The sequence below is a fragment of the Myiozetetes cayanensis genome, unplaced genomic scaffold (assembly GCF_022539395.1).
Source record: "Myiozetetes cayanensis isolate MyiCay16 unplaced genomic scaffold, myiCay2020 scf79, whole genome shotgun sequence".
Taxonomy (NCBI): domain Eukaryota; kingdom Metazoa; phylum Chordata; class Aves; order Passeriformes; family Tyrannidae; genus Myiozetetes; species Myiozetetes cayanensis.
The window spans coordinates 44,340-61,843 of NW_026088064.1; the positions used below are offsets into that span (position 1 = coordinate 44,340).

The 17,504-nt window shown below is 60.8% G+C and overlaps 1 protein-coding gene across 1 annotated transcript in view; it reads right to left on the reverse strand.

The window, feature by feature from the left end:
- Window positions 1-17,504, reverse strand: part of LOC126652364 (maestro heat-like repeat-containing protein family member 1) — a gene marked incomplete at its 3' end in the record, with an annotated part of 70,803 nt that overhangs the window by 40,922 nt on the left and 12,377 nt on the right. The window contains 8 exon segments of the mRNA XM_050339104.1: window positions 2,210-2,332; window positions 4,084-4,157; window positions 5,075-5,188; window positions 7,819-7,897; window positions 10,716-10,808; window positions 11,148-11,288; window positions 13,154-13,251; window positions 13,254-13,304. Coding sequence (XP_050195061.1) covers window positions 2,210-2,332; window positions 4,084-4,157; window positions 5,075-5,188; window positions 7,819-7,897; window positions 10,716-10,808; window positions 11,148-11,288; window positions 13,154-13,251; window positions 13,254-13,304 — 773 coding nt within the window.

Here is a 17,504-nt window from a genome sequence, read left to right on the forward strand (position 1 = left end):
AGCCTCGTGAACCATCCCCTTCCCAAATCCAGCCTGGTGAACCATCCCCCTTCCCAAATCCAGTCTGGTGAACCATCCCCTTCCCAAATCCAGCCTGGTGAACCATCCCCCTTCCCAAATCCAGCCTGGTGAACCATCCCCCTTCCCAAATCCAGCCTGGTGAACCACCCCCCCTTCCCAAATCCAGCCTGGTGAGCCATCCCCTTCCCAAATCCAGCCTGGTGAACCCCCCCCCCCTCCCAAATCCAGCCTGGTGAACCATCCCCCTTCCCAAATCCAGCCTGGTGAACCATCCAAATCCAGCCTGGTGAACCATCCCCTTCCCAAATCCAGCCTGGTGAACCATCCAAATCCAGCCTGGTGAACCATCCCCCTTCCCAAATCCAGCCTGGTGAACCATCCCCCTCTCCCAAATCCAGCCTGGTGAACCATCCCCCTTCCCAAATCCAGCCTGGGGGGCAGGGGGTGGGCAGAGGGTGGGGGGCACCAGGGCAGCCCCCTCCCAGGTCTGGTTGGTGTGGAGGGAACATCCTTGGGATGCAGGGAGAGGGGTCCCCGTGGTGTCCCCCCCCTGCTCCGTGGGGAAAAAGGGGGGGTGGGGAAAGTGGGAGGGAAAAATAAAAGAGGGGGAAAAAGGACACATAAAACAGGGAAAAAAGTGTGGGAAGAAAAGGGTGGAAATAAGGGGGAAATAATAAGGAAAGAGGGAATAATAAGGAAAGGGAATAATAAGGAAAGGGGGAAATAAAGGGGGGAATAAGAGGGGAATAAAGGGGGAATAAAGGAGGGAATAAAGGGGGAATATAGGGGAAATAAGGGAGATAAGGGGGAAATAAGGGGGGAAAAGGGGAAGGAAAAGGGGAAGGAAAGGGGGAAGGAAAAGGGGGAAGGAGAAAAGGAAAGGAAAGGGAAGGAGAGAAAGGAGAGGAAAAGGGGGAAAGGGAGGAAAAGGGGAAAGGGGCAGAGAAAAAGGGGGAGAAAAAGCAGGGGGCAGGGAAAAGAAAGGGGCAGGAAAAGAAAGGGGCAGGAAAAGGGGGAATATAAGAGGGGGAATAAAGAGGGGGAATAAAGAGGGAATAAAGGGGGAATAAAGGAGAATAAAGGGGGAATAAAGGGGGAATAAAGGGGGAATAAAGAGGAGAATAAAGGAGGGGAATAAAGGGGGAATAAAGGGGGAATAAAGAGGGGGAACAAAGAGGAGGAACAAAGAGGGGAATAAAGAGGGGAATAAAGGGAGAAGAAAGAGAGGAGACAGAGGGGGAATAAAGAGGGGGAATAAAGAGGGGGAATAAAGGGGGAATAAAGGGGGAATAAAGGGGGGAATAAAGAGGGGGAATAAAGAGGGGGAATAAAGAGGGAATAAAGAGGGGGAATAAAGGGGGAATAAAGAGGGAACTAAAGGGGGAATAAAGAGGGAATAAAGGGGGAATAAAGAGGGGAATAAAGAGGGGGAATAAAGAGGGGGAATAAAGAGGGGGAATAAAGGGGGAATAAAGGGGGGAATAAAGAGGGGAATAAAGGGGGAATAAAGGGGGAATAAAGGGGGAAGAGAAGGAGAGAATAGAGGGGGAGAATAAAGGGGGAATAAAGAGGGGAATAAAGGGGGAATAAAGGGGAACAAAGGGAATAAAGGGGGAAGAGAAGGAGAGGAACAGAGGGGGAGAATAAAGGGGGAATAAAGAGAGGGAATAAAGAGGGGGAATAAAGGGGGAATAAAGGGGAATAAAGAGGGAATAAAGGGGAATAAAGGGAGAATAAAGAGGGGGAATAAAGGGGGAATAAAGGGGGAAGAGAAGAGAGGAATAGAGGGGGAATAAAGAGGGAATAAAGGGGGAATAAAGAGGGAATAAAGAGGGAATAAAGGGGAATAAAGGGGAATAAAGGGGGGAATAAAGAGGGGAATAAAGTGGGGAAGAGAAGGAGGAATAGAGGGGGAATAAAGGGGAATAAGAGGGGAATAAAGGGGGAATAAGGGGGGAATTAAGGGGGAATAAAGGGGGAATAAAGAGGGGAATAAAGAGGGAATAAAGGGGGAATAAAGAGGGGGAATAAAGAGGGGGAATAAAGGGGGAATCAAGGGGAATAAAGAGGGGGAATAAAGAGGGGGAATAAAGGGGGAATAAGGGGGAATGGAGGGGAGCAATGGGGTGGGGAATTAAATGTGGGGGATAAGGGGATGGTACAGGAGGGGTTTGCCCCTGGAGCTCACCCCGCTGGGGGGGGGCAGGGCACACTGCCGCACCAGGAACTCCAGCATGGCCTCCCCCCCCGGCTGCTCCAGGTACCCGTGGTGAGCCATGGCACTGATCACCTGCACCAGCGCCCGCCGCACCTGCAGGGGGGCACTGCCATCAGCAGGGGGGCACAGACCTCGGGGTGGGGGGCACAGACATCAGCAGGGGGGCAGAGACCTCGGCATGGGGGCAGAGACATCAGCAGGGGGCACAGACATCAGCAGGGGGCAGAGACATCAGCAGGGGGCAGCAGACATCAGCATGGGGGCAGAGACATCAGCAGGGGGGCAGAGACATCAGCATGGGGGCACTGACATCAGCAGGGGGCAGAGACCTCGGGGTGGGGGCACAGACATCAGCATGGGGGCAGAGACATCAACAGGGGGCACAGACATCAGCAGAGGGCAGAGACATCAGCATGGGGGCAGAGACATCAGCATGGGGTACTGCACATCAGCATGGAGGCACAGACATCAGCATGGGGGCAGTACTGCCATCAGCATGGGGGCAGACTGACATCAGCAGGGGGCAGAGACATCAGCATGGGGGCAGAGACATCAGCATGGGGGCAGAGACCTCGGGGTGGGGGCACAGACATCAGCATGGGGGGCAGAGACATCAGCATGGGGGCACAGACATCAGCAGGGGGGCAGAGACATCAGCATGGGGGGCACAGACATCAGCATGGGGGGCAGAGACATCAGCATGGGGGGCACAGACATCAGCATGGGGGGCAGAGACATCAGCATGGGGGCACTGCACATCAGCATGGGGGCACAGACATCAGCAGGGGGCAGAGACATCAGCATGGGGGCACAGACATCAGCAGGGGGGTACTGCCATCAGGATGGGGGCAGAGACATCAGCATGGGGGGCAGAGACATCAGCATGGGGGCACTGCCATCAGCATGGGGGCAGAGACATCAGCATGGGGGGCACAGACATCAGCATGGGGGGCACAGACATCAGCATGGGGGGCACTGCCATCAGCATGGGGGGCAGAGACATCAGCATGGGGGGCAGAGACATCAGCATGGGGGCAGAGACATCTGGCATGGGGGCAGAGACATCAGCAGGGGGCAGCAGACATCAGCAGGGGGCAGAGACATCAGCAGGGGGGGCAGCGTCAATAGGATGGGGACACGGCAATCGGGATGGGGGCACCCCAGTCGGGATGGGGGCACCTCAATCAGGAGGGGGGCACCCAAATCAGGAGGGGGCACCTCAATCAGGAGGGGGGCACCCAAATCAGGAGGGGGCACCTCAATCAGGAGGGGGGCACCCAAATCAGGAGGGGGGCACCTCAATCAGGAGGGGGGCACCCAAATCAGGAGGGGGAACCTCAATCAGGATGGGGGCAGCTCAGTCAGGATGGGGGTACCTCAGTGAGGAGGGGGCACCCAAATCAGGAGGGGGGCAGCTCAATCAGGAGGGGGAACCTCAATCAGGAGGGGGGCACCTCAATGAGGAGGGGGCACCCAAATCAGGAGGGGGGCAGCTCAATCAGGAGGGGGAACCTCAATCAGGAGGGGGAACCTCAATCAGGAGGGGGGCACCTCAATAAGGAGGGGGGCACCACAATCAGGAGGGGGGCACCTCAATCAGGATGGGGCTTCAAGGTCCCCCAAATCCCCCTCCTCTGCCCCAGGTGGCTCCAAGCCCCCTCCAACCTTGGTTCATGGACATCCAGGTGCCTCAGGTGGTCCCACGCAGTGCGTGGGAAGATCAAATTTGGGACCACCTGAGGCACCTGAACGTGCAGGGACTTTGGTGGGAAGGGGCTCCAGGAAGAAACCCCCACCCCTGGCCCCCAAAGGACCCCCTGGCAGAGCAGCAGCTCGGGGGTTACCTTGTTGTTGCTGTCCTGGAGAGGGAGTTTCATAAAGGAGAGGATAAAGGGCTTCTTGATCTCCATCTGAGAGGCTGCAAACCAGGGAAGACACACTCAGAGTTCTCCAGACCCTTCCCAGCTCCCTCAGTTTTTTTCCAGGCCCTTCCCAGCTCCCCCAGGAGTTCTCCAGACCCTTCCCAGCTCCCTCAGGAGTTCTCCAGACCCTTCCCAGCTCCCCCAGGAGTTCTCCAGACCCTTCCCAGCTCCCCAGGAGTTCTCCAGACCCTTCCCAGCTCCCCCAGGAGTTTTTTCCAGACCCTCCCCAGCTCCCCCAGGAGTTCTCCAGACCCTTCCCAGCTCCCTCAGGTTTTTTCCAGACCCTTCCCAGCTCCCCCAGGAGTTCTCCAGACCCTTCCCAGCTCCCTCAGGAGTTCTCCAGACCCTCCCCAGCTCCCTCAGGAGTTCCCCAGGAGTTCTCCAGACCCTTCCCAGCTCCCTCAGGAGTTCTCCAGACCCTCCCCAGCTCCCTCAGGAGTTCTCAGGAGTTCTTCCAGACCCTTCCCAGCTCCCTCAGGAGTTTCTCCAGACCCTTCCCAGCTCCCTCAGGAGTTCTCCAGACCCTTCCCAGCTCCCCCAGGAGTTCTCCAGACCCTTCCCAGCTCCCTCAGGTTTTTTCCAGACCCTTCCCAGCTCCCTCAGGTTTTTTCCAGACCCTTCCCAGCTCCCTCAGGAGTTCTCCAGACCCTTCCCAGCTCCCTCAGGAGTTCTCCAGACCCTTCCCAGCTCCCTCAGGAGTTCTCCAGACCCTTCCCAGCTCCCCCAGGAGTTTTCCAGACCCTTCCCAGCTCCCTCAGGAGTTCTCCAGACCCTTCCCAGCTCCCCCAGGAGTTCTCCAGACCCTTCCCAGCTCCCTCAGGAGTTCTCCAGACCCTTCCCAGCTCCCCCCAGGAGTTCTCCAGACCCTTCCCAGCTCCCCCAGGAGTTCTCCAGACCCTTCCCAGGGACTCACGGGCGCTGTTGATGATCTGCCTCATGATGAGCAGGGTCCCCACACGGGTCCTCTCGTTGTTGCTCTCCAGTTTTGGGAGCAGGAAGGCCAGGACACGGTCCGGGAAGGAGCAGGCTGTGGGATGGTGCAGGTCCCACAGGGAGAGAGAAACACGGGATTAGGGAATGGTTTGGGAGGGAAAAATCCCCCCCGAGCCCACCAGGTCCACCCAGCCCTGCCCAGCCCGTGTCCCCAAGTGTCACATCCACAGGGATGGTCAATCCCCCAGGGGTGGGGATCCAGCCCCTTCCCAGGAGGGATTTCCCCCAATATCCCAAATAAACCTCCCCTGGCACAACTTCAGACCGTTTCCTCTCATCCTGCCCCTCGTTCCCCAGGAAAAAATCCTGAATCCCACCTGGTGTCACCTCCTTGCCCCCTCCTTGGAGTCCTCCACGGACCTTCCAGCCCCTTCCCAGTAGGGATTTCCCCAATATCCCAAATAAACCTCCCCTGGCACAACTTCAGACCATTTCCTCTCATCCTGCTCCTCGTTCCCCAGGAAAAAATCCTGAATCCCACCCGGTGTCACCTCCTGCCCCCTCCTTGGAGTCCCCCACGGACCTTCCAGCCCCTTCAGCAGATCCCCATTCCCACCCAGCCTCAAAATTTGGGATTTTGGGGGGGTGGGGGAGGCAAACACAACCCCCACGTGGACAGATCCCAACCCTGCTCTTCCCATCCATCCATCCCCGAGCTTTCCCCTCCCCAGCACTCCCAGCCCTTTCCCTCAGCTCCCCATTCCCACCCAGCCTCAAAATTTGGGATTTTAGGGGGGAGCAAAGCAAACACAACCCCACATGGACAGATCCCAATCCCACTCTTCCCATCCATCCATCCCTGAGCTTTCCCCTCCCCAGCACTCCCAGCTCTCTTTCCCTCAGCTCCACATTCCCACCCAGCCTCAAAATTTGGGATTTTGGGAGACCAACCCCCATACATCCAACCCCCCCACTCTTCCCATCCACCACCTGGAGCTCGCAGATCCCAATCCCACTCTTCCCATCCAGCCATCCATCCCCGAGTTTCCCCCTCCCCAGCACTCCCAGCTCTTTTTCCCTCAGCTCCCCGAGCAGCAGCAGGAGTTGAAAAGGATCCTCCCAACAAGTTCTGCCCTGTCTTGTCCAAATATTTGGGTGGCTAAAAATAAAACACCCTCGGTCTGTGGCTGCTGGAAGTGGAGCAACACTCGTGGGAGCTGGGGGAGGAGGAGGAGGAGGAGGAGGAGGAGGAGGAGGAGGAGGAGGAGAAGGAGGAGGAGAAGGAGGAGGCAAGATGAGCCCTTCCAAGGCAGGATTGATGGGGGGAAAAACAAAAAAAAGGCAGCTGGGCCATGGGTTTGAGGGCAGGAATGCCAGCAGGGAAGGGCCAGCACCCGAGGGTGACTCAGCAGCAGCTCCTCCAGAGCAGGGCTGCTCTTTTCCCGCCGGGAATCACGGAATTGTTTACCCTGGAAAAGCCCTCAGGGCCCACAGAGCCCACCCCACCACCCAGCAGTGCCAGGGACAGCCCTAACCCTGTCCCCAAGTGCCACCTCCTCCCCAGGGATGGGCAATCCCCCCTCCAGGGATGGGGATACAGCCCTTTCCAGGAGGGATTTTCCCAAATATCCCAAACAAAGCTCCCCTGGCACAGCCTGGGGTTGTTCCCCTTGTCCTGTCCCTGTTCCCTGGGAGCAGAGCCCGATTCCCACCCGGTGTCCCCTCCTGTCCCCCTGGAATTCCCCCTGAGCCCCCTTTTCTCCAGGCTGAGCCCCCTCCCAGCTCCCTCAGGAGTTCTCCAGACCCTTCCCAGCTCCCCCAGGAGTTCCCCAGGATTTCTCCAGACCCTTCCCAGCTCCCTCAGGAGTTCTCCAGACCCTTCCCAGCTCCCCCAGGAGTTCTCCAGACCCTTCCCAGCTCCCCCAGGAGTTCCCCAGGAGTTCTCCAGACCCTTCCCAGCTCCCTCAGGAGTTTATTCCAGACCCTTCCCAGCTCCCTCAGGAGTTTTTCCCAGACCCTTCCCAGCTCCCCCAGGAGTTCTCCAGACCCTTCCCAGCTCCCTCAGTTTTTTTCCAGACCCTTCCCAGCTCCCTCAGGAGTTCTCCAGACCCTTCCCAGCTCCCCCAGGAGTTCTCCAGACCCTTCCCAGCTCCCTCAGGAGTTCTCCAGACCCTTCCCAGCTCCCCCAGGAGTTCTCCAGACCCTTCCCAGCTCCATTCCCACCCCTGGGAACGTCTCCAGCTCAGCCCAACCACAAAGGCCCTCACTGAGCCCTGACCATCTGCTGGCCACCCAAAACGAGGCACAGCACCAGGATGGGGAGGGGATTCACGGATTCATGGAATGGTTTGGGTGGGAAGGGACCTCAAAGCCCACCCCTGTCCCACCCCCCTTGCCAAGGGCAGGGACACCTCCCACCAGCCCAGGCTGCCCAGAGCTCCAATCCCCCGAGTGCTGCCCTGCAGGACCCAGCTCTGGAGGTCTCAGGGGGTTCTCCAGCTCCAAAAGGGCTGTGGAGAAACCCCTGGAACCGAGGCCAGCACTTTGGGAAGGTCCCTGGAGGGGACGTTCACCACCCCCTGGCCGGGGGGATGTCCCACCCTGAGCCCAGAGGGGACCAGGGGGATCCAAAAATCCTCAGGATCCCCAAATCCAAGGGCCTGGAGAGGAGCAGGAATGCCAGGAGAGCCTCCAACCAAGGGGTTGGGATCACCCAGCCCTTACCCAGGACGGTGAAGCAGCGCAGAACCTCGGTGTGGTTTTTGCCGCTCAGGGGCACGGCGGGGTCTGCAGGAGCACAGATCTGTGGGGAGGGGGGAAGAGAGACCCCCACCCAGGTGAGGGGAGAGAGACAGAGAGACCCCCACCCAGGTCAGGGGGGAGAGAGACAGAGAGACCCCCACCCAGGTGAGGGGAGAGAGACCCCCACCCAGGTGAGGGGAGAGAGACAGAGAGACCCCCACCCAGGTGAGGGAAGAGAGACAGAGACCCCCACCCAGGTGAGGGGAGAGAGACCCCCACCCAGGTCAGGGAAGAGAGACCCCCACCCAGGTGAGGGAAGAAAGACAGAGAGACCCCCACCCAGGTCAGGGGAGAGAGACCCCCACCCAGGTCAGGGGAGAGAGACAGAGAGACCCCCACCCAGGTGAGGGGAGAGAGACAGAGAGACCCCCACCCAGGTGAGGGAAGAGAGACAGAGAGACCCCCACCCAGGTGAGGGGAGAGAGACCCCCAGCCAGGTGAGGGAAGAGAGAAAGAGAGACCCCCACCCAGGTCAGGGACAGCACCCAGAACGGGGCTGGGGAGGTGGCACAGCCAGGCCTGGGACACACACAGAGCCCTGGGCTGGGGGGTGACACTGGGTGACAGTCCCAGGGTGGGTGACACTGTGCCAGCATGGGTGACACTGTCCCAGGGTGGGGTGACACTGTCCCAGCATGGGTGACACTGTCCTATGGGAGGTGACACTGTCCCAGGGTGGGTGACACTGTCCTAGCACAGGTGACACTGTCCCAGCACAGGTGACACTGTCCTAGCATGGGTGACACTGTGCCGGAAGGGTGACACTGTCCCAGCACAGGTGACACTGTCCCAGGGTGGGGGTGACACTGTCCCAGGGGGGGTGACACTGTCCCAGCACAGGTGACACTGTCCCAGGGTGGGTGACACTGTCCCAGGGCAGGTGACACTGTCCCAGGGTGGGTGACACTGTCCCAGGGTGGGTGACACTGTCCCAGTACAGGTGACACTGTCCCAGCACAGGTGACACTGTCCCAGGGTGGGTGACACTGTCCCAGCACAGGTGACACTGTCCCAGCACAGGTGACACTGTCCCAGCACAGGTGACACTGTCCCAGGGTAGGTGACACTGTCCCAGGGGGGGTGACACTGTCCTAGCATGGGTGACACCGTCCCAGGGGGGTGACACTGTCCCAGGGTGGGTGACACTGTCCCAGGGGGGGGTGACACTGTCCCAGCACAGGTGACACTGTCCCAGCACGGGTGACACTGTCCCAGGGGGGTGACACTGTCCCAGGGGTGGGTGACACTGTCCCAGCACAGGTGACACTGTCCCAGGGGGTGACACTGTCCCAGTACAGGTGACACTGTCCCAGCACAGGTGACACTGTCCCAGCACAGGTGACACTGTCCCAGGGGGGGTGACACTGTCCCAGCACAGGTGACACTGTCCCAGGGTGGGTGACACTGTCTCAGCACAGGTGACACTGTCCCAGCACGTCGTCATCACCTCTGGGACCCCCTCAAAATGAGCCCTGCAATGGTTTGGGTGGAAAAACCTTAAAGATCATTTAATTCCAGGGCAGGGACATCTCCCACCATCCCAGGGGGATCCAGCCTGGCCTGGGACACTCCCAGGGATCCAGGGGCAGCCACAGCTTCTCTGGGAATTCCAGCCCAGCCCCTCCCCAAAAATCCCTTCCCAATCTCCCCCCTAACCCTGGGCAGCCATTCCCTGTGTCCCATCCCTCAATCCCTCATCCCAAATCCCTCTCCAGCTCTCCTGGAGCCCCTTCAGGCCCTGGATATTCCCGGACTCCCTCTCGGAGTGCAGGGCAGTGCCATCTGCTCCGGAACCCCTGGATGAGCAGGAACCCCCCCCCAGCCCCGAGCCCTTTGAGCTCCAGCACAGAGACCCTCGGGATTTGGGCTTTGCTTCCCCCAAAGGCAGGGGGTGCTTTGGGGGCCGGGCAGGTCCCGGCCCCGCAGGGATCCCGCGGGAGCCGCTGGAATGCGGCTCTGGAGCGGCTCCTTCATCTCCTGCCCGCCCGGAATGCCGAGGGCCGGCGATGCTGCCGTGGCTCTGGGAGGAGCGGGAGCAGCCCCGGGATGGGATGGGATGGGATGGGATGGGATGGGATGGGGTGGGGATGAGCTCCCAGCTCTGCCCATGCCGCAGGGGACGAGCTTTGTGCCCTCCGGAGCCAGGGACAGGCGGGGCTGGAAGGGCCGCTCCCACCTCGGGAGCCCGGGATGCTCCGCCTGGGAATGGGGGGGCCTTAAAAAGGGGCCTTAAATGGCACCCAGTGCCAGCCCTGGGACAGCTCCCACCACCCCAGGCTGCTCACTCACAGCTGGCCCTGGGCACTCCCAGGGCTGGGGCAGCCCAGAGACCCCGGGATCGTGGAGCCCCTCCCAGCTCCCCCCCCAAAAACCCCAAATCCCACCCCCTGGGACAGCTCCCACCACCCCAGGCTGCTCACTCACAGCTGGCCTCAGGCACTCCCAGGGCTGGGACAGCCCAGAGACCCTGGGATTGTGGAGCCCCTCCCAGCTCCCCCCCCAAAAACCCCAAATCCCAGCCCCTGGGACAGCTCCCACCACCCCAGGCTGCTCGGAGCTGGCCCTGGGCACTCCCAGGGTTGGGGCAGCCCCGGAGACACCGGGATCGTGGAGCCCCTCCCAGCTCCCCCCCCAAAAACCCCAAATCCCACCCAGTGCCAGCCCTTGGACAGCTCCCACCACCCCAGGCTGCTCACTCACAGCTGGCCCTGGGCACTCCCAGGGTTGGGGCAGCCCAGAGACCCTGGGATTGTGGAGCCCTTCCCAGTTCCCCCCTCAAAAACCCCAAATCCCACCCTGACCCCCTGCCCCAGCCCCACCTGGGGGTGCAGGGTCCCCAGCAGGGCATCCAGCTGCACGTCCAGGCTGCGGCTGCCGATGTCCACCGAGGCCTCCAGGATCTGGGACAGGCTCTGGGAGGGCACAGAGAGGGTCAGGGGAGGGGGGTTAAATCCCTCCCCCATGACTTGCAGGCTGCCAGGGCTGGAATTGTGCCCAGTATCCCAAATAAACCCCCCCTGGCACGGCCTGAGGTCGTTCCCCTCTCCCTCCTGTCCCTGTTTTCTGGGAGCAGAGCCCGAATTTCACCGGTTCCCCACTCCTGGCAGGGATTGCAGAGCCAGAAGGTCCCCCTGAGCCTCCTTTTCTCCAGGCTGAGCCCCCCCAGCTCCCTCAGCCCCTCCTGCCCCTTCCCAGCTCATTCCCTGGACGTTCCAACCCCGGGATTTGGGACAGGGGGTGCCCCTGCTCACCTTGGAGATGTAAAAAGCCTCGGTGTGTTTCTTGTAGAGGCCCAGGATGGCGGGAATGAGCTTTGGGAGCTGCTCCTCCAGCTTCTCGCTGGGCATCAGGGAACTCATGGGCCCCAGGGCCTCCACCACGGCCAGCCTGAGCTGCAGGGACAGGGAGGGACATCCAGGGACCCCCAAATCCACACCCAGGGGGGCTCAGCCCCAACAATTCCACACCCAGGGGGCTCAGCCCCAACAATTCCACACCCAGGGGGGCTCAGCCCCAACAATTCCACACCCAGGGGCTCAGCCCCAACAATTCCACACCCAGGGGGCTCAGCCCCCCAGTTCCACGCCCAGGGGGGCTCAGCCTCCCCAGTTCCACACCCAGAGGGTTCTCAGCCCCCCCAGTTCCTCATTCAGAGAGTCCCCAAATCTTCCCCCAGGGAGGTCTCAGACCCCCAAACCCTCACCCAGAGGGGTCTCATCCCCCTCAATTCCACACCCAGAGGGGCCTCACCCCCCCCAATTCCACACCCAGGGATGTCCCAACCCCCCAACTCCACATCCAAGGAGGTCTCAATCCTCCAAATTCTCTCCCCAGGGAGGTCTCAGCCCCACCAATTCCACACCCAGAGGGGTCTCAGCCCCCCCAGTCCCACACCCAGGGATGTCCCAACCACCCAACTCCACACTGAGAAGGCCTCAACCCCCCCAAATCCTCTCCCCAGGGAGGTCTCACCCCCCTTCAATTCCACACCCAGAGGGGTCTCAGCCCCCCAACTCCTCATTCAGAGAGTCCCCAAATCTTCCCCCAGGGAGGTCTCATCCCCATCAACTCCACACCCAGAGGGTCTCATCCCCCCCAATCCCACACCCAGGGATGTCCCAACCCCCCAGCTCCACACTGAGAAGGCCTCAAACCCCCCAAATTCCACACCCAGGGTGGGGTCTCAGCCCCCCAAGTTCCTCATTCAGAATTATCAGGGTCCCCAAATCTTCCCCCAGAGAGGTCTCAGACCCCAAATTCTCTTCCAAGGAGGTCTCATCCCCCAGTCCCACACCCAGGGATGTCCCAACCACCCAACTCCACATCTAAGGAAGTCTCAGACCCCCAAACCCTCACCCAGGAGGGTCTCAGCCCCAACAATTCCACACCCAGAGGGGTCTCATCCCCCCCAATTCCACACCCAGAGGGGTCTCATCCCCCCCAATCCCACACCCAGGGATGTCCCAACCCCCCAACTCCACACCCAGAGGGGTCTCAGCCCCCCCAATTCCACACCCAGAGGGGTCTCAGCCCCCCCAATTCCACACCCAGAGGGGTCTCAGCCCCCCCAATTCCACACCCAGAGGGGTCTCAGCCCCCCCAATTCCACACCCAGAGGGTCTCAGCCCCCAATTCCACACCCAGAAGGGTCTCAGCCCCCCCAATTCCACACCCAGAGGGGTCTCAGTCCCCCCAATTCCACACCCAGGGATGTCCCAAGCCCCCAACTCCACACTGAGAAGGCCTCAACCCCCCCAAATCCTCTCTCCAGGGGGGGTCTCAGCCCCCCCAGTTCCACACCCAGAGGGGTCTCAGCCCCCCCAGTTCCACACCCAGAGGGGTCTCAGCCCCCCCAGTTCCACACCCAGAGGGGTCTCAACCCCCCCAGTTCCTCATTCAGAGTTCTCAGGGTCCCCAAATCTTCCCCCAGGGAGGACTCAGACCCCAAATCCTCTTCCAAGGAGGTCTCATTCTCCCCCAAGCCCTCACCCAGATGGGTCTAACCCCCCCAGTTCCACACCCAGAGGGGTCTCAGCCCCCCAACTCCTCATTCAGAGAGTCCCCAAATCTCCCCCCAGGGAGGTCTCAGACCCCCAACTCTACATCCAAGGAGGTCTCAGCCCCCCCAACTCCACACCCAGGGATGTCCCAAGCCCCCAACTCCACTTTCAGAAGGTCTCAACCCCCCAAATCCTCACTCCAGGGTGGGTCTCACCCCCCCAGCCCCCCCCAGGGTCGGGGGTCTCCCCGTGCCCACCTTGGCCTCGCGGTGCTGGGCCCAGGCGTTGAAGAGCACCTCGTAGGCGCAGAAGATGTCGCTGGAGAAGCTGTCCCTCCTCACCGTGGGGTCGGGGCCTGGTCCAGGTTGGCCAGGTACTCCTGGATGCTCTCACTGAAGCGCTGCAGGGCTGGGACAAACACCCCAGGCTCGGAATTCCCCACGGGAAAGGGTCAGAACCAACCCCATCCCCCCCAAAAAAAAACCCAGCTGAGGGACTGGGAGCATCTCCAGGGACAGGGCCTCGACAGCACAAGGATGTGGAGCTGCTGGAGGGAACCCAGAGGGGACACAGGGATGGAGCCAGGCTGGGAGAGCTGGGAATGTTCCCCTGGAGAAGGGAAAGGATCCAGGGAGATCCTTGGAGAACCTTCCAGGGCCTGAAGGGGCTCCAGGAGAGCTGGAGAGGGATTTGGGATGAGGGCTGGAGGGACAGCACACAGGGAATGGCTGCCCAGGGTTAGGGGGGAGATTGGGAAGGGATTCCTGGCTGGGTTGGAATTCCCAGGGAATCTCTGGATGCCCCTGGATCCCTGGGAGTGTCCCAGGCCAGGCTGGATCCCCCTGGGATGGTGGGAGCTGTCCCTGCCCATGGGACTGGATAAGAATTAAGGTCCCTTCATCCCAATCCACCCCAGAATTCCAGGATTCCTGGCAGGCTGGGTCAGGCTCAGCCCCTCAGGGGGGGGTTTGGCAGCTCCTGGCTGAGCAGGGGCCACAGGGTGGGATCCCAGGGGGGCTTTTCCTGCTGGGAATTGGCTGTCAGTGTGAAGGATCCATCCATCCATCCATCCATCCCTCCATCCATCCATCCATCCATCCCATCCTTCCATCCACCACATCCATCCATCCACCCATCCATCCCTCCATCCATCCATCCATCCATCCATCCATCCATCCATCCATCCATCCATCCATCCTATCTTCATCCACTCTACATCCATCCATCCATCCACCCATCCATCCCTCCATCCACCCATCCATCCACCCATCCATCCCTCCATCCATCCATCCATCCATCCCATCCTTCCATCCACCACATCCATCCATCCATCCACCCATCCATCCCTCCATCCATCCATCCATCCATCCATCCATCCATCCATCCATCCACCCATCCATCCATCCATCCATCCCTCCATCCATCCATCCATCCATCCATCCATCCATCCATCCATCCATCCATCCATCCATCCACCCATCCATCCATCCATCCATCCATCCATCCACCCATCCATCCATCCCAACATCCATCCACCCATCCATCCACCCATCCATCCATCCATCCATCCACCCATCCATCCATCCATCCATCCCTCCATCCATCCATCCATCCATCCACCCATCCATCCATCCATCCATCCATCCACCCATCCATCCATCCATCCATCCCTCCATCCATCCATCCATCCATCCATCCATCCACCCATCCATCCATCCCTCCATCCATCCATCCATCCACCCATCCATCCACCCATCCATCCCTCCATCCCATCCCAGCTGGCACAGGGAATGCCTGTGTTCCCACCTGGAAAGCCTCTGCCACGGCTCTCCCAGCTTCCTCACCCCCCTGTGTGAGTCATTCCATGGAATCAGGGGAGGCTTTGGGTGGGAAGGGACCGTAAATCCCATCCTGTTCCAAGCCTAATCCCATTCCCACCCCCTGCCACGGGCAGGGACATCTCCCACTAATCCCAGGGAGCTCCAAGCTGGCCTTGGATGCTCCCAGGAGGAGATGGGGCAGCCACGGCGCTCCCAGGCGACATCAGCCCCAAAACATTTGGGAATCTCGGAGCTGCTCCCAGGGAAAGCTCCACGTGGTGCCCACAAAATCATGGAACTGTTCAGGCTGGGAAAAAAAATCCCTGGGAGTCCTCAGAGTCCCCCCCCAAGCCCAGCCCTGCCCCTGTCCCCAAGTGCCACCTCCCCAGGGCTGGGCAGCCCCTTCCCAGGAGGGATTTATTCCCCCAAAATCCCAAATAAAGCTCCCCTGAGGCCCTTTCCTCTCGTCCTGCCCCTCGTTCCCGGGGAGCAGAGCCCGATTCCTGCCTGGCTCCCTCCTCCTGTCCCCCTGGGACCCCCTGGAGCCCCCCGACCCCCTGTTCCCCAGGCTGAGCCCCCAGCCCTCCCCATCCCATGATCCTGGATCACTCCCCGTGGGTGGGTGGGGGTGACTCAAGACCCCCTCCCTCCCTGCCCCTGGATGTGCCCACGTTTTCCTGCCCAGGGGAGGAAGAGGAGGAGGAAGGAGCTCCCCAATCACCCCCCCAGCACGAGTTCATCGCCCTGCAGGGACACCACGAGCTGCTGAGTCACTGCAGGGCCCTCCTGCTCAGTCTGGGACCCCTCTGGCACCCCTCTCTGCCCCCTGGAATCCCTCTCTGCCCTCTGGGACCCCTCTCTGCCCCCTGGCACCCCAAACTGCCCTCTGGGAGCCCTCTCTGCCCCCTGGCACCCCTCTCTGCCCCCTGGCACTCCCTCTCTGCCCCCTGGCACCCCTCTCTGCCCTCTGGGAGCCCTCTCTGCCCCCTGGGACCCCTCTCTGCCCCCTGGAATCCCTCTCTGCCCCCTGGGACCCCTCTCTGCCCCCTGGGACCCCTCTCTGCCCTCTGGGACCCCTCTCTACCCTCTGGCACCCCTCTCTGCCCTCTGGGACCCCTCTGGGACCCCTCTCTGCCCCCTGGCACCCCTCTCTGCCCCCTGGGACCCCTCTCTGCCCCCTGGCACCCCCCTCTGCCCTCTGGGACCCCTCTCTGCCCCCTGGGACCCTCAAACTGCTCCCCAGGGATGAGGAAGGGCTTGGGGGGGATATTTCAGTGTTCTGCTGGTCCTCAGGGGGGTCAGGGACGCCCAAACTGCTCCCCAGGGATGGGAAATGGCTCAGAGGGGACATCCCAGGTTTATCCTGGTCCTCAGGGGGGGCAGGGACCCCCAAACTGCTCCCTGGGGATGGGAAATGGCTCAGAGGGCACATCCTGGGCTTGTCCTGGTTCTCCTGGGGGGCAGGAACTCCCAACCTGCTCCACAGGGATGGGAAATGGCTCAGAGGGCACATCCTGGGCTTGTCTTGGTCCTCGGGGGGGGCAGGGACCCCCAAACTGCTCCCCAGGGATGGGGAGGGCTCAGAGGGGACATCCCAGATTTATCCTGGGCCTCAGGGGGATCAGGAACCCTCAACCTGCTCCATAGGGATGGGAAAGGGCTCAGAGGGCACATCCTGGGCTTGTCCTGGTTCTTCTGGGGGGCAGGAACCCCCAAACTGCTCCCCAGGGATGGGGAGGACTCAGAGGGGACATCCCAGATTTATCCTGGTCCTCAGGGTGAGCAGGGACCCCCAAACTGCTCCCCAGGGATGAAGAAGGGCTTGGAGGAGATATTTCAGGGTTCTGTTGGTCTTCAGGAGGGGCAGGGACTCCCAAACTGCTCCCCAGGGATGGGAAATGGCTCAGAGGGGACATCCTGGGCTTGTCCTGGTTCTTCTGGGGGGCCGGAACCCCCAAACTGCTCCCCAGGGATGGGAAAGGGCTCAGATGGGACATCCTGGGCTTGTCCTGCTCCTTGAAGGGGCAGGACCCTCAAACTGCTCCCCAGGGATGAGGAAATGGCTTGGGGGGGATATTTCAGGGTTCTGCTGGTCCTCAGGGGGGTCAGGAACCCTCAACCTGCTCCCCAGGGATGGGAAAGGGCTCAGAGGGGACATCCTGGGCTTGTCCTGGTTCTCCTGGAGGGCAAGGACCCTCAAACTGCTCCCCAGGGATGGGAAATGGCTCAGGGGGCACATCCTGGGCTTGTCCTGGTTCTCATGGGGGGTAGGAACCCTCAAACTGCTCCCCAGGGATGAGGAAACGGCTCACAGGGGACATCCCAGATTTATCCTGGTCCTCAGGGGGAGCAGGGACCCCCAAACTGCTCCCCAGGGATGGGAAAGGGCTCAGAGGGGACATCCCAGGTTTATCCTGGTCCTCAGGGGGGCAGGGACCCCCAAACTGCTCCCCAGGGATGGGAAAGGGCTCAGAGGGCACATCCTGGGCTTGCCCTGGTCCTTGGAGGGGCAGGACCCCCAAACTGCTCCCCAGGGGATGAGGAAGGGCTTGGAGGGGATATTTCAGAGTTCCCTGGTGCTCCCTGGACATTCTGAATCCCAGAACTGGGATTCCCAGCTGGGAGGGGTCAGGAAGCTCCCAGCTCCCCCCGCCCCACCCCAGCACCTTTCTGGAGCAGGGAACAAACTCCAGACAACTCCCCTGCCTGATTCCCATGGATTCTGTTTCTCCCCCTCTGCAGATTGTTGGAATCAGAACCTCCTTGTTTAGGCTGAATAATTCCCGTG